At 43.8% G+C, this 17409-nt stretch overlaps 1 protein-coding gene across 2 annotated transcripts in view; it reads right to left on the bottom strand.

The window, feature by feature from the left end:
• The window catches only part of HPS4 (HPS4 biogenesis of lysosomal organelles complex 3 subunit 2), a 94648-nt gene that overhangs the window by 16219 nt on the left and 61020 nt on the right, over window positions 1–17409 (bottom strand). For both annotated transcript variants that reach the window (XM_082244001.1, XM_082244002.1), the window contains exon 12: window positions 12313–13192. In XM_082244001.1, the coding sequence (XP_082100127.1) occupies window positions 12313–13192 (880 nt within the window). The remainder of the gene's footprint in view (window positions 1–12312; window positions 13193–17409) is intronic.

Raw genomic sequence — 17409 nt, 5'->3', positions numbered from 1 at the left:
GCGGTTAAACCATACGCCTGGAAAATAACATGGCAAATCCAGTGAGAAATTGTAGACTTAGATGCAGCTTGTCCTTTCCTGGGCCCTTCTGGCAGCACGAGCAAAAGGTCAATCTTTTCCGAATCTGAGCTGAACTCTTCAAATAGACCTTAAATGCACGTACTACATCGAGAAAATTAACAATATTTCCTCTGCTGTTTGAGGATTTGGAAAGAAGTAAGGTAGTATAATGTCCTGATCCAAATGAAAAGCAGACACCACCTTGGGCACAAACCCTGGATGTGGACATAGAATCCCCCTATCTTGATGTAAGATCTGAAATGGCTCTTTACAAGAAAGAGCGGCTAGCTCCGATACCCTGCTAGCTGAAGTTACAGCCACCAAAAAGACTATCTGGTCAACAGAACCACAGGAATATGCCAAATGGGCTCAAATGGTAGTTTCTGTAGAACCGCCAGGACCAAATTTAAATCTCAAGGACACAATGGTGGCCTAATTGGCGGAAGCATATGTAGCACCCCTTGTATAAAGGTTCGGACCAAGGAATGTGAAGCAATCTTTCTATGAAAAAAGACTGTCAAAGCTGAAATTTGACCTTTAATAGTGCCTAAGGCTAACTTCATATCTACCCCTACTTGCAAGAAGGCTAGAATTCTAATGAAGATATATTTACGGGGATGCCACCTCCCGGCCACACGCCAAGAAATGTAAGACTTCCAGATTCCATCATAAATGCCCCTTGAGACTTGTTTCCTAGCATTCATTAGGGTAGAGACTGCAGGCCAGATATACCCCGCTCCCTCAAAATCCAGACTTCAATAGCTAATCCGTCAAATTTAGAGACTATAAAGCAGGGTGGAATATCGGACCCTGAGAGAGCAGGTCCGGACGCAATGGGAGAACCCAAGGCCTTCCCACAGCCAACTTTAGAATTTGTGCGTACTAAATTCTCCTGGGCCACGCTGGAGCCAACAGATTACTGGTTTCCACTCTTCCTGAATCCTGTGCAGAAGACGTGGCAGCAGCTGAACCGAAGGTAAGGCATATATCAGGGGGAACTGCTCCCTAGGAGTCACCAAGGCATCCACTTCGACTGCGAGTGGATCCCTGGTCCTGGACAACAATTTGTTCAACTTGTTGTTGAACCTGGATGTCAACAGATCTACGTCGGGGACCCCCCAGTGTTGACAAACCAATGCAAAGATCTCGGGATGTAAGAACCATTCCCCCCCAGGAAACATCTGCTGGAGACTCAAAGTCTGCCTGCCAGTTCTCTATTCTCAGAATGAAAACTGCCGACAAGCATTGAACAAATTTCTCCGCCCAGGATAGGATGTTGTCCACCTCCTTCTGGGCTTACGGACTCTTGGTGCCCCCCTGATGGTTGCTATATGCCACAGCCGTGGCATTGTCAGATTGCACTCCGACAGGGTAACCCTAACGTTTGGGCGTCCAGTACCTTAATGCTAGACAAACCGCTCAAATTTCCAGTATATTGATGTGAAAGCTCCTTTCTACCCAGGACCATTTCCCTTTGACAGTGGCTTCTTTCAGAACTGCTCCCCAGCCAGAGAGACTGGCATCTGTAGTCACCATCTTCCAGACTACAGGAAGAAAGGACTTCCCGCTCTCCAAATTCCTGGCTACCAACCACCAACTTAGACTCTGACTTACCCTTGGTACTAGAGACATGCGACAATCTAGGGCCTGGATCTTTTTGTTCCAGGCTGACAAAATGTTCTGTAAAGGTCTGGTATGGAATTGAGCATAAGGAACTGCTTCAAATAAGGACACCATCTTCCCTAGTAATCTCATATAAAGACGTACATAAGGACATTTCTTCCCTCTTACTATCTGAACCAGACCCTTTAAGGCTATTGCCTTTCTTTGTGGCAAAAATACCTTTGCTTGTACTGTGTCCACAAGGAAACCCAGATACTCCAGACTCTGTACCGGCTGCAATGCTGACTTTGTCAAGTTCACAATCTAACCCAGATGTTTCAAGAACTGAACTGCCCGGAACACATTCTGGCTTAGAGCAGAAGCCGATCGGTCTAGAAGTAATAGATCGTCAAGGTATCCTACCACTGCAATCACTTGAGACCTTAGAATAGCCAATGCTGGAGCTAGGGTTTTTGTGAACACTTGTGGAGCCGTGGCTAACCCGAAGGGCAAAGCCATGAACTGAAAATAACGGTCTTCCACTGCAAACCACAAAAACCTTTGATGGGTCTGAAAGATAGGCACATGAAGGTATGCGTCCTTGATGTCTATGGATGCTAGAAATTCTCCTCCTGGCAGAGAGGCCATGACTGAGCAAATTGACTCCATTTGGAATGTGCGAATGTTTAAAAACTGGTTTAGAGCTTTGAGATCCAGAATAGGTCTTATGTCTCCAATTGGCTTGGGGACTAAGAAAAGGTTTTAGTAAAAACCCCTGAATTTCTTGCCGTCCGGAACCTCTGTAATCACTGCTTGACACCTTAGATGGTCCAGCGCCAGAAAGAAGGTTCTTCTTTTTAGGGGATCTGCAGGTATGTTTGACTTTACAAACTGAGGATGAGGAAACACCCAAAATTCTAGTTTGTACCCCTGTGAAATTGTGGAAATAACCCAGTTGTCCTGAATCATTTCCACACAGCCCTGCGAGAACCGTAGCAGCCTCCCCCCCACCCAACTGAGTGGGGGCATCCCTTCACAAGTTGGATTTAGAGCTAGGCTTGGTAGGTCTCTGGGCCCAGGGTTTCATTTGCCCTTGACCTGAAGGCTTGGCTCTAGATCCAGACGGCTGAGGCTGTCGAAAATGCTTGGGATTAGAACTACTGGGCATCTGAGTGTTCGATACCTTTAAAAGAAGGACGTTTACTTCTCTTTTTAACTGGTAGCAGCGCACACTTCCCTCCCAAAATATTTTTGATATTTTTATCCAGATAGTGACGAAACAGGAGCTCCCCATGAAAGAGAAAACCAGCCAGAACTTTAACACAGTAATTCGACAGACCAGCTTTTTAGCCCTAGGATTCTGTGCATATGAACTGACAAAAGAGCAAACCATGATATTTGCTGTATGGAGTCCTTAAGAGCATCTAATGCAAAACACAACGCTTGGGTAGATCTGCCAAATCTTCAACAGACTCTTCTTGAGAAGGAACAGTCCTGAACACCGGTTTAATATGGTCTTTCAAAGACTGGAACTCTTATAGCTGCCACTGCCGGTTGTATTGCAAAACCTGCAATAGCAAAAGGAAGATTTTAGCAAAGGTTCCAATTTCTTATCAGCAGGATCTTTAAAAACCTGGGCATTATCTACAGGACAAGTCAAATTTCTGTTTACAGAAGAAATAGCAGTAGCCACTGTAGGTACACTCCATTTTCTTGTCAACTTTTCCTCCATAGGATGCAACAAAGAAAACCTTTTGGAAGGAATAAAAATCCTATCAGGATGATCCCAATCAGCATACTATCTGCTCCAAGAGTGGATGTAAGGGAAAAGCCAGAGGATTTTGAGGAGGGCGTAATGAGCCTAATGAGGAGAAAGAGACTTCACAAAGGAGGTCATTGAAATCCAGACCAGACCATTTCAGTGAGAGACTAAACAATCTCTGGGATTGAGAGGCCAAGAATGACTCCCCAGACCCTGACTACCCAAAAGTAGAATCCTCTGCTTGGCCTTCTTATAAGCCAATTAAAGCTACTCCTTCCACATCCTCTGCCCAATTCTGAACTAAAAAGGGGGGGGAGCTCAGGTGAGAGGGATCTATCTTGTTTTCCTCCCTCCTTGTGACGTTGAAGCAATCATGCCAGCAATTTTGCCCTCAAGGCTGGCTAAAGCCGATGCCAAAATCATCCTTCGTAACATAGGCTGAGACAGAAGCACTAGATGTGACTACTATGCCTGACAACCATAATAGCACAGATTGGCCAGTCGCCTCTGGCCTCTCAGGGGAGGTAAACACATCGGTTATCCCAAAGTAGCAGAACCTGTCAGTGCCTGTATACATGCACCCACAGTAACTCACACATCCAGCTGCCGCTGCTGTGTCCCATCCGGCTTCTGACAGAAGCTTGCGCCGCCAGAAACACTACTCAAATGCCAAGCTGTTCCTGCCGCTTGCTGCGCATGTGCGGTGTGCTACGTGCACATCCGCAAGCTACGTGCACACTTGTACACATAAAAGAAGCATAACTTGCGCACGCGATCACCAGCCAAAGAAAAAAGGCTGACTTTTGCCATGCTTCTGCCTAGAGCCAGAGAGTGGAACGAATGCACAGGTGGGATGCATTCGGTAACAGAACCTTTAGTGCCTGTTCCTGTATGCAAAGCAAGTTTTAAGAGCAGCTGAAAGGCATCCAAGTTATGCTTGTCAGTCACCAGTGAATAAACACACTGCCCCTAGAGGAGACATGAAACATGGCACCCATCATCTGCTAAATCAGAAGGTAACAGTGCAACATAATTTTAAAAGTGAACTTACCATTCCCGCCGCAGGATTCTGCCTATAATAATTAAATCTTTACCCATCACGACGGGACCTGTCACTTGTCAACCTTCAAGGATTGGGTCCCCTTGATTTTTGGGGCCACTACCTTGGACCCGTAGAGCACCCTGCCGGAACGCCTTTGGAGTTAGTTTTACCAAGGGTCCGAATCCAAATAAGGTTGCATTACAGGCAATACCTAGTTTTTCCTTTACCGAGGCTCAGGTACTATCCTTTACGTCTTCCACTTTTGGATTGATCTGATTACCAATCCCCTTAGATCCAGAGATCTTAACTGGGATTGTAACAAACTGCTTTCTTCTTCTTTAAAAATGTGGAGCTTCTCCAAACGGGACCATCACCTCTAAGACACTGGCGAAAAAAAAAACGGAGGTTCTTCCTGTATGGGAGGGGTTATATAGAGGAGAACTTCCTGTCTTGTTGGTTGCCAGAGTCCATTCACCTATAGGTGGCGTATAACCCAGATCGTAATGAATATCGCTGCTCTGTGTCTCTTGATGTACGAAAAAGAAAGTAACGCTTTAGTTAATGTGGTCTTTGAAAAAAGGCACACAAAAGGCAGGGACACCTTTATTTTACGCTGGTGTAAATAGTCAGTGGATGCCCCCCCCCCCCCCCCACTTACAGGTAGGGGGCAAACCTTCATTGTAAAGAATGTTTGTGAGCAAGTCTGGTGAGCTTAGAGGTGAAGGGTCTGCCACAAAAGGATGGACCAACAGTAAATGATGATGCTTGGAGAGGGGAGAACAAATTGTACATGTAAGGTAGAGCAGAACAAATCTATAGGAAGCTGTGATTATGGATGATGGGGTAGGAACCCTCTTACCTTCAAAACCACCTCAATGTGTTAAACAAGGGATTTTCCAAAGAGGAGCTCACCTTCCAAAATGCATGTACAAAAAGTATATTTTCCAAGTAGGGTCAGCCAACCAAGCTCCAAGCCATAAAAAGGACATTCTGGATATTTGACGAATCACCATTCTCAATGGCTTCTACACAGAATAGTAGAGCCGAGCATAAGAGCTTTGATCTTGTATAAAAAACAGGTTTATTTATACCGAGATCAAGTTTACTGATAAGTTCACCATAGTCTGGGCAACTGACAAAGTGGCAATAGTTGGCTGCAACATATGATGAGATGCCAATAAATTAATTTTTGTGGCGAACATTCTTCAGCAGCCTCAGCTAAAATGTGAGCTCTCACTTGCTTTCTGCAAATGTAAGTGAGCCAGGCAATTCAGGTTCTGATGCATGAATATATAGTCAGGGGGGGCAGAGAGGCAGAAGTGTGTTTAAAGCTGTTGGCAGTTTCCAGAAGTGGTAATAGTCTTAGGAATAGATCAGACATAATGGCAGAAAATTCTGCTTTAGACAAACAGGTTGCATGTTACTGATCTGTGAGGGAGCCGGATTCAGGGAGTGTCAGTGTAAGACCTTGCTTTGGAACAAAGGGAACAACTAGTGTCCTCAGGATCTGCAGCAGAAATATCACCATTTGTCTCGTATGCTCCAATGAATGGACAACCAACCTGGACCTGTAAAGCACCCTGCGTCTAACTACATTTGTTACAGCACGTGCCAAGGTGAGTACGGAACATAAAATCCAGTACCCAAAGCGAACACTGCACGCTGCCACCGCTACTGCAGGTTCCCTTTACAGTCCCAAGGGATAAACCTCCCCAAGATGGTGCAAGGTTCCAGAACATGAAATATCACATCAAGAGCTGCAATAAGGGGACTGAAGGTGGGAAGATCCCAAACAGAATGAGGAAAATGCAGAGCACGGACCCAAAGTATACGGGAAATGAGAAGGAGCAACAGTTTTCTTGCTGTTTTGTGAGTTTTATGAACACACTCCTGCGACTTCTTGATTTCACTTTGGACATCTGAATTTAAAATTCTTAATTTAATTTTTAATGTTCTTTGTGTTTAAAGCACACCAGCACTTCATACTAACAACTAGCTCAAGCGGAGATCTGGGGAAGGATTCTACCTGTCTGTCAGAATCCTAAAAAGGTAAGAAAACCTTCAACCTGTCTAGTGGTGCCCCTATGGTCTGGTACACCACAGTGAGAACAGTTCACCATCTAAGAAATTCCCTCCGAAAAAGGAACATTTCAGTTACCTTCTCAGGTGGGGCTCAAGACCCCTCAGGGTACTTCCGGTCTGTACAGAAGCAGAAGAATGTGTCAAACAGCAGATGTAAAGGGAAAGTATTTGCAGCCTTAAAAGACTTAAAATGAAGGGTGGAATTATCGAAACGTCACGGCTTTAAGTCTCCCCACGCGCCATTGGCTCCCTTATTGGGCAATCCGCTGTTCCCCCTCCGGGCCTCTGTCCTCCTGCTTTTGAATGTTGGACGAACAAGGGATTTCTCCGCTTGGCGGACCTTTTTGATAGGAAGGGTCTACTCCCAAGAGCTATGTTACAGGGAAAGTATTCTCTTCCGGTGAGGGAGTATTTTCGCTATACTCGGATCTCCCATTATGTGAACTCTATGAAACGTCTTTGTGATCTAACAACCTCGACTCCCATGGAGCATCTCTGCAACACAATTGATAAACAGGCGGGCTTCATATCTATGATTTATAACATACTGAATGATGACAGCACTAAATTACCTTATATGGAATGTTGGGAGGCAGATTTGGGTGAGGAACTGGATAGGGCTGAGTGGAACACGTTGGCACAGCTAAACTCGAAATCCCTGATTAACACATCTCTGATAGAAGCCAACTATAAAGTATTCTTGAGGTGGTACATGGTCCCGGTCAGACTGGCTTCAGCGGTTCGAGAGGCCTCTCCATTGTGCTTTAGAGGCTGTGGCCAAACGGCCACAGTTCTGCATATCTGGTGGACCTGTTCTAAGGTCCGACGATTCTGGATTCGCATATATAATTTTATATATTCTCTCACTCACATCAACTTGGTCAAGTCGCCTCTACAGGCACTCTTGGGTAAACCTATTGAGAAGGCTTCAAAACACACTAAACGCTTGGCTAATTTTATTTTCACAGCAGCCAAAATAACTATAGTCCGTACCTGGAGATCTCGGGTGATACCGATGGAGCTGCTTAAGGCTAAGCTGACCTGGATCATGATCATCGAGAGGATGGTGGCCATCCTCCAAGATAAAATGCACCTTTTCCAGAAGACTAAAAAGGGAAAGTGAGCTAACCCTCGTGTGCCATAATCCTAAATATGAACAGAAAAGCAGAGTTGGTGCAACAATGGTTGCCCAACAGGAAATTGCGGACTTTAGAGGCACATACTGAACAGGCAAGATAGTTTGGTTAAAAACATTTATATTTTATTGAAAATATTCTTTTTAAAAAAAAGGGAAAATCAAAGAATTATATGTGCATAATACAACATATTAAAACCAAACTATTTATGGAGAAAAACCTCCATATGAGTTCAAAATGGATATACAAACATTGTACATAGATTGTTACAAGAGGTACGTGTGTTGTACTGGTCTGGAAAGGTTGACGCGTTTCGCATTGCGCTTCTTCAGGACCACAGACGATTAAGTACTCTCTTAACAGAATAAGCAGAATATACAAATTAATCAACAATACACATTACCATGTGTTTACATTTGTGCATTTACTCAATATGGTAACCATAAAAACTAATGCATAGACCAACCTCCTGTAGCGTAATACATTGTGTCATCCATGCCGAATCAACAGCCAGTGGGGGGCAAAAGGAACCCACCTGTATTATAAAATATTAAGGGATGTGTGAGCTTTCAAGGTTATTCTAACTAGGAGTGGTATCACAGGTAAGTATTTATCCCATAACCACCTATGGTTCCAGCTGGTCTTAGACAGGTAACGGCTAGGCGACAGATGGCACCTAAACCAGCAGACAAGGGGTTTAGGCCTGGCTGTAAGAGATATAGGTGTGTTACATCATAGAGCGACAGACTGGCGTTAATTTAGGGTTGATTTAGACTTGCATTTACCTTATGGGCTGTAAAGATGAAGAATTACAGCTCAGAATATTGTTATGTTTTTCCTATGTACCAAAGGGCAGGTAGTTCAAATATTCTGGTATTCTGAGACAGAGGTACCAAGCTGTTTTATATGTATGATCTATAATAGAAGTCAATCAGGGTATGAGTTCTAGTAGGTAAAATTATCATGCTATTTCATTCTCAGAGTAAGATTATATATTTATAAAATACTTACAGGCCATACATGTAGCTTGTGACCCTAAGTGTGGTTAATATAGGGTAGCAACGCTTGGGAAGATAAGTACGTCTATCTCAAGAAGGGGGAAAAAAAGGGGACTGATCCCATGTCCCATGTAAACATCAAAGACTCTCTTGACACTAGAGAGGAGACAAAATATATATACAGCTTTAAGAGAGTCAAAGTGGGGAAGCTTTGAGGTATGTCTCAACGTAACGTATAGAGTGGCGCCAGTTCAGAACATAAGCTTGCTTGACTTCTATTATAGATCATACATAGAAAACAGCTTGGTACCTCTGTCTCAGAATACCAGAATATTTGAACTACCTGCCCTTTGGTACATAGGAAAAACAATCTTCTGAGCTTTAATTCTTCATCTTTACAGCCCATAAGGTAAATGCAAGTCTAAATCAAACCTAAATTAACGCCAGTCTGTCGCTCTATGATGTAACACACATATCTCTTACAGCCAGGCCTAAACCCCTTGTCTGCTGGTTTAGGTGCCATCTGTCGCCTAGCCGTTACCTGTCTAAGACCAGCTGGAACCATAGGTGGTTATGGCATAAATACTTACCCGTGATACCACTCCTAATTAGAATAACCTTGGAAGCTCACACATCCCTTAATATTTTATAATACAGGTGGGTTCCTTTTGCCCCCCCACTGGCCGTTGATTCGCCATGGATGACAATGTATTACGCTACAGGAGGTTGGTCTATGCATTAATTTTTATGGTTACCATATTGAGTAAATGCACAAATGTAAACACATGTTAATGTGTATTGTTGATTTGTATATTCTGCTTATTCCGTTAAGAGAGTACTTAATCGTCTGTGGTCCTGAAGAAGCGCAATGCGAAAGGCGTAGACCTTTCCAGACCAGTACAACACACGTACCTCTTGTAACAATCTATGTACAATGTTTGTATATCCATTTTGAACTCATATGGAGGTTTTTCTCCATAAACAGTTTGGTTTTAATATGTTGTATTATGCACATATAATTCTTTGATTTTCCCTTTTTTTAAAAAAGAATATTTTCAATAAAATGTAAAATGTTTTTAACCAAACTATCTTGCCTGTTCAGTATGTGCCTCTAAAGTCCGCAATTTCCTGTTGGGCAACTATTGTTGCACCAACTCTCCTTTTCTTTTCCAGAAGACTTGGGACCCCGGGGTGAGATACCTGGCGGGCTCCCCCCGTAAACAGGAGGGTACTCCCTCCACATGCCGGGATCCGACGGCTCTTCCGAGTCGCCTGGGCCCTATCTCATGGACCTGGACACCAACCTCCTCCTACTGCTTCTATTCCTTACTCTATTCTTTTCGCTCCCTTTCCATTTCTTCTTTCCTTTCCTCATCTCTCTCTCCTTCATGCTCTCTTCTTCTCTCTACCGCAAAGAGATTTACAAAGACGTGGTTCTCTTAGTCATTGTTGACCCTTCGTTGCCGCCTGCAGCGGCCTTTTGTCTAAATTTGACGTATCGGTGGCTCTGGTATACCAGTGCTGGCGGTGAGGTTTTCCAATGCCGGCGGTGGTACGGTGGACTGGGGGCTGGGTGGCCGCTTCCCCCCTTGGGGCACAGTGTGTTCCCCTGGGGGCGCCGGAGGGGGGGAGTGAGACCAGGTCTAGAGGACATTGCCCCGGTCCATGGAGACTACTGGAGTGGTGTTTTTTAGCCATGTATGCCATTGCCATGAGCTCCTCTGAGGACGATGTTGACTGTTTAGCTTTGTTATATGTTATCTTTCATTGCAGATGTTAAGGGTTCTTTCACACGGCCGCTCCGCTGCTTAAGTCTGCTGCGGGACTTTTTTTTTTTTTTTTTCACGGAGCGGATGACATTTGTGTCATCCGCTCCGTGTGCCTGCATATCATCCTATCCGTTTGCGGATGATATGCGGACATAATGTAAGTATATGGCATTGCGGATGTCAGCGGATGACACCGATGACATCCGATTTTCCTTCCTTTCCGTTTTTTACACGGATGAAAAAATAGGGTTCTGTTCCATTCGAAAAAATGGAACAGAACTGAAAGGAGGAAAATCGGATGTCAGCGGATGGTATTCCGCTGACATCCGCAATGCCATTCACTTACATTATGTCCGCAAATCATCCGCAAACGGATGGGATGATTTGCGGACACACGGAGCGGCCGTGTGAAAGGACCCTAACTGTAAGCATCTTTGTGTATTTTTTCTTGCCTCACGAAAAATTTATAAACAAACATATTGAAATCTAAAATGCAGGGTGGAGCATTGATATGATTCAATACACTACCCTATAAATCTGGGGTGATGGACAGGTGACTGGGGTGCCTCCACAGAAAGAAATTAGTTAAGACTCTAAATCTCAATCCGAGATAGTCACAGGGACCAGTGGTTTGGCCTGAGCCAAAATCTTTGGAGATAGACTCAGTAGGGGATTACACTGGAATGTAACCCGCTGATCAATGTTTGGGTTGAGCCAACAAGATCAAAAAGTCCTGAGTGGAGATTGTGGTCCCAGAGAACAGAGTCAGGAATTCGGCTTCACCCAATGGACCACGAAGAAGACCAAATAACAATTCCCGATTACACATTCCAGTTCCTTCACAGGATACCTAGAAGACGCCCCCAAAACAGCTAGGGAAGCACTGGGCTCGGTCTCCTGTTAACAGCAGGACTTTCCCCCGTGTGTCTGCAGATATGTTGCAGGTGTATAGTAGTAAGGCAACTAGGCACCAGAGGAGGTGCTAAGGCCAAGTACTCACAAACAAAAGAAAGTTGGTGCGGAGAAAGTTTTTGGTAGCCAGAGGAGTCCAGAACTGTAGGCAGGCAGTGGTAACTGACCAGAGAGCTGAGTTCTACGATGTACCTGCATGCAGGAGAAACATCAGCAGTGGCATGGTGCTTCCTCCAATGCTGACTGGCAGGAAAGGGAGTGTGAAGTATGCACAGGACAAGTCACTCAGACTTAATCTTTACTACAATTAACCAACAGCAACGAGAAATTTCAAACAGCACCCGATGGTGCTAGTGAGGTAAGCTCCCGACGCTTTATCCCAACAAGCTCTACTCACTAAGAGAGTCTTCAGAGACAAGAACATACCTGGGGCTGTGCCATGGCTTTGGACCTGGAAAGCGTCACAATTGACAGCCTAGTGCCTAAAGGTCACATTCCAGGCTAGTCCTGCATATCCAGTACAGCAGGCTCCAGGTACAGCATTTGAAGCTAAGGTGGGGAAACTCAGATCTGGATAGCGGCTATATAGAGATCAGTCCAAGCAGTGATGTAACAAGGAGTTTTATTTGATGTCGATGAAAGAGGAATGCTCGAAAAAAAAAAAAAGCTAGTACAAAATATTGGTTAGACTTTGTTCTGATAAGCTGGAGTATAGATGTCCATCCCCCAGGACACTAGTTAAAAACAAGGCATGCTGGGTGGAGAAGGGGAAATACTGGGATGGCTGGCTTATGGTTATTCTGTTTGTCAGTGTCCAATCCTCCTGTAAGCATCAGTATAACCTGACTGTATCTGAATTCCTGTGTCCTTCAATGAACATGAAAGAAATACAGTAGGTCTTGCCATAAAAACTGTGTTGTATACTGTAGATGTAGATAGGAACACTTACCACATCCTTAATGGATTCCTTGATGTATTTGAAATCATTTTCTGCTATTAAAGACAGAACTAAGCCATTCACATTATGAACATATAAAACCATCTTAACCAGTTTAGAACTGCTGACTGATGGATTTGAGTCCAGTGTTAAGGTCCAGTCCGTGATACTAGAGGTTCTGTGTGACAGAATGTTTTTATTACTTCTGCTTTCATAGAGCTGTGTAATGACTTCTGTGCTACCTTTTTCAGTGACATTGGTGTCACCTTCTGTAATGTCCAATAATTCTGTTGAACTCACAACTGTATTAAGTAAATGTGCTTGATGGTCTCCAGGAGAATTTTCCATAGTTGGAGGCTCTTTTTGGCCTCCTTTAACTGTAACGGTACTGTCCTCAGGGTTCGAGAAGCCAGATTCAGGGCTGCTCTTCTCCACATTATCTGTAGAATAACATGTTACATAACTTCCTGTGGACAAGCGATCATTTCTGAGCTCAAAATCTTCTGATAAATGCTTTGGTTGGTCACCAAAAGCCACCTGAGAAATACTCTCCAGATTGGTATCAATGAACACATTGTCAGGGTCATCCACTTTTATAGACTCTTGCTCTGTTTTATCATCTGTATGAAGTGTCCTTACTGGAGAGGAGCTTTGTATGGCAGTAGGCACGATATTACTGACAAACTCTGTTTCTGAGAGAACACTCTCCTGTTCCCTAGCGACGATTCCCACAGAGTGCTCCTCTAAAAAATTCACACTCGTCAAAGAAGATTCCTCTTGCATTTTTACTTCATCTAGGAAGTCTGCGTTTGAAACATGAGACTGATTGATTTGTGCTTCCTCACTGAGGCTGTGAGACATGCTAGATGTTCTCCTTGAAAAACTTGGTATTCTAAAAAGGCAAGAAAAAGTCACTGAAAACACAAAAGTAGTCTGGCGCTAAATTACCAGGACTTGCACCCCCTCTGTTTTGGGAGACAATAGGTACATAAGGGTCATAGAGCAGCTATAAGGGAATGATGCACCAAGATGGGTGCTCAATGGGTAAACATCTCAACAAAAATAACCACATATAAGCACTATATGAGCCCAATAGGTAATGGGTGATGATAGCAACGGTTATCCTACACAATGCAACACCCTCTTATGTAGATAAGGTATAAAGTTTATTAGAAGTCAATTCCAAGATCATACAGAGGCAAACCTTGTTCAATGACCCCCAAATCTGCGATATACACCAACTAAGGTTGGTCTTTCTCCTCTTTTTTTTTTTTTTTTTTGTATATAGTTAGGAGGTTATTCAACCTAACCTTGCCCAGTTCTTTCTGAATCACAACTGGTCCCGGCTGGGACTCTGTGGGCTATAAGGAGCCCCTCCTCCCTCTGGTTTGAGACCTTTTTGTTTTATAAATTACTCTCCCCTAATTTTTTTTTTTGGCCTCTATACATGCGGCTTCCCTTTTGAGACGTCACAACTAAACCTCAGCAGGTATATGACATATTGAACTCTTGTGTCCATACACAAAATTTTGGGTTTTTTCTTTTTGTTTTTTATATATTCATTTTTCCCTTTTTCTTTTTTTTCTTTGTTACATTTTTTTGTTTTGTTTGTTGCCTTTTATTTGCTTTTCTATGTGCTCCCTTCCTCCCCCCCTCCTCATATCGCCACCAGGTCTTGCCTCCCGCCCATCAATACCCCTGCCCTTTGTGTCTTCTGGGTTAGGACTGGCGACTCATGGGTTGCTCTCGAACAGCTGGGCTTACATTATGTACCCTATGTACCTATAGTACCTATGTACTATGTACCCTATCTGTTCTTGGTCTTCCAAGAAAGCATATTGTGAATCCTTGTTTATTACTTATTGCAACTCTTTTAGGTTTTAATATGTCTGTATATGTTCTGTTCTATGAGAATTTATTTAATAAAGATTTTTTACTATATCTCTTGCTTCACTACTAGTATACCTATATTAACATAGGTTGTTATATGATTTCCACTTAAGGCATCTCAGGTATCCCATTCCCCCGTCTTCTCTTGGGGGCAACCCTTAGCTGGGTGTAGCCCTCCATGTGCCTTTGTAACAATTTAGGGATGGATGCCACTTCAATAAATTTTTATTAATTATTTAACTGAGCTTTTTTGTCTTGTTCAATGACCCCCAAATCTGCGATATACACCAACCAAGGGGAAGGATAACTCAGACGGTGGTTGCAAGCAAACTCACTGGTGGAGACATGGGACCAGCCAGGACGGTGCAGAGGTACAGGTGGTCATGCTGTACTTCAGGCTGTGGAGGTGGAAATGATGATGGAAGGGTGTCCCAATGAAACATGGAGGGCCAGGCTCCTATAGTGCCTGGTGGATGAGAGGCAGGAAAGGAGTGGAGTGGTGATGGTGTCACTGTGGCTGATCGTGGCAAGCCAGAGGGCCCCTTCGCGGCGGATTCCAAGAGTAGCTGCCCAAAGCGAGGCTTGAGCCACTGGTGGAACACAGATGGACGGGAGGGGATAATGGTATAAAAAATGTCTCAAGTTAAAAATTAATACAATTATAAATGGTGAATAGCAATGGTTACTAATAAAGAGGTAATTAGGAATAAATTAGGGTTTCCCTACTGTGTAGACGGGAATCCTTTTGGATTTATAAATTGGCATCCTTAACCCCTAATGGGCTCAACGAGGAGCTGGAGGTGCACAGCATTTTATAGGCACTGGCCCCTTCATGGATGTTTTTTTGCTCTTGGACTTGGTCATTAGTCCTTGGATGTAAGCAGATTCCTTCACAATGTGTATTCCATTTCCCCCTCCTAGTTTTTCCCTAGTTATTCATCCCCTCTTTTTCCCATTTATAATACAAATTGTTAATGATAGACATTTTTCTTGTATTATTTTTTTATTTTTAATTGCCTATTGGACCTTCCTTAGTAACCACTGATATTCACAATTTATCATTTTTTTTTAATTTTTAACTTGAGATATTTTTTATACCATTATACATGGGTTTTTATACATTGGCATTTTTTTATACAATGGCATTTATTATACCAACCAGGACTGTACAGCGTTGCCGTATATATACAATTTTTTTCTATAAATTTTTATCATTTTAAGATAAAGAGCTGTGGCTCCATTAAGAAAAAGGCTCATATTTTTCCTTTTCAGCACCAGCTCCAATTTTAACTTCATCTGTTGTCCATATTACATGATATGAAGAAGGGCCCCGCCCGAAATGTGCAGTCAAGACAAAAGATGAAAGCTGCAAACTCCTGCTTCCCCTCCTGTCCATCTGTGTTCCACCAGTGGTTCCAGTTACTCACTTTCAGTGGTTCAAGCCTCGCTTTGAATGGATAATCCTGGTAGCACTGACGTCACATCTGGCTCTCTTCACGCTGTGAATCCGCCACCAAGGGGACCTCCGGCTTGCTACGATCAGCCACGGTGACACCATCACCGCTCCACTCTTTTCCTGCCTCTCATCCACCTGGCACCATAGGAGCCTGGCCGCCCTCCTTCGTGATTCATCGGGACACCCCCTCCATCACCATCTCCATGGCCTCAAGTACAGCATGGCCACCTGTACCTCTGCACCATCCTGGCTGGTCCCATGTCTCCACCAGTGGGTTTGCTGGCAGCCATCCTGTGGGTTATCCTTACCCATGGTTGGGGTATATCGCAGATTTGGGGTCCTTGCACAAGGTTTGCCACTGTCTTATCAACAGTTGTATTATCTTGGAATTGACTTCTAATAGATTTTATACCTTATCTACATTGAGGGTGCTGCATCGTTTATGATAACTGTTACAGTCATCACCCATTATCTATTGGGTTCATTTAGCGCTTATATGTGGTTATTGTTGTTAAATGCAAGAAAAGTTGCAGCACGTCGGTGTGTAAAGTAAGTAACAAAGGCAAACAGAACATATAAAACATAGACTGGAGGCTGAGGTTGAACAATGTTGTACAGAGAAAGTTTTCAACCAATTCCATCACCACCTAAGTGCAATTCTAACCAAAACTGATAACACTTTATAGTCTTGTATTGAAAAGGTTTAAACACCCAAGGGATTCTTGCATCTCTGAAGACAAAACTGTAGGGCTGGGTTCACACTGCCGCACAGGGGTCCGGTGCGTCCCTGTTCACGGTTTCAGGTCCGATTTAAGTCCGAATTTTTAGCTTAATTCTGACCTGAAACAGCACAGGTCTCCTGTGCAATTAGAGAGCTGGTCACAATCTCCTGACATGCAAATTGGATGCAGAGAAACCTGCATCCAATTTGCAATAGTGTGAACCCAGCCTTAGGCCTCATGCACACAGGACCTTTTTTTAACACACCTAGGAGCCAGCAGCGTTTTTGCAAAAACGTCAAATGCCTGACAGTGTCTAAAGCTTTTACAAAAAAAGGCACTCAGTTTAATTACAAGCAGTCTCAGAAGAATTACAACTCCACAGAGGGGTGGGTGCTGTGTCCATCAATGAACATCAGAGAAATGGATTTTACAGTAAGACTCACCGTAAAATCCTTTTCTCTTAAGTTCATCGACGGACGTAGTTCTCTCCGATTCATATCAGTAGGGTAATACTGCCCCCTACAGGAGTAGGACACTAGGCAGAAAAAAGTTCTGGCTACGCCTATGGGCAGTCCTGGAGGATACACCCTCTCTCTTCCTGCATAGGATGCAAGTTTTGTATCAAAGCAGTGTCAGAAAAGTAACATCAACCCAACTCAAAATAGAGTGGCGGGTACTGCGTTCGTCAATGAACTTAAGAGAAAAGGATTTTAAGGCAAGTCAAAAATCCAGTTTTCTCTATCGTTCATTGACGGACGCAGTTCTCTCTGATTCATATCAGTAGGGACGTCCCAAAGCAGTGCCATAAAATGAGGGGTGGGAACAGCAGAAAAGAACAAGTACTCACAACAGGATAGAGGGAACCCTGGAGTGTGAAGGTCCAAACATCCCAGAGAGAGGGCCCACGTCCACCCCAAAATCCGCCGGCTGGGGGGGGGGGACGTTTACTCACCACACCAGAAACACAGGCGGGCGCCATCTTATGACAGGACCCCACGCCACAGGAGTAGGGGGGTTGTCGGCCAAATAGGAACGCTGCGA

Source organism: Pelophylax lessonae (genome assembly GCF_965119305.1).
Source record: "Pelophylax lessonae genome assembly, chromosome: 1".
NCBI lineage: Eukaryota > Metazoa > Chordata > Amphibia > Anura > Ranidae > Pelophylax > Pelophylax lessonae.
The sequence above is the reverse complement of the archived record's forward strand: the minus strand, read 5'-3'. Positions and strand labels throughout refer to the sequence as shown.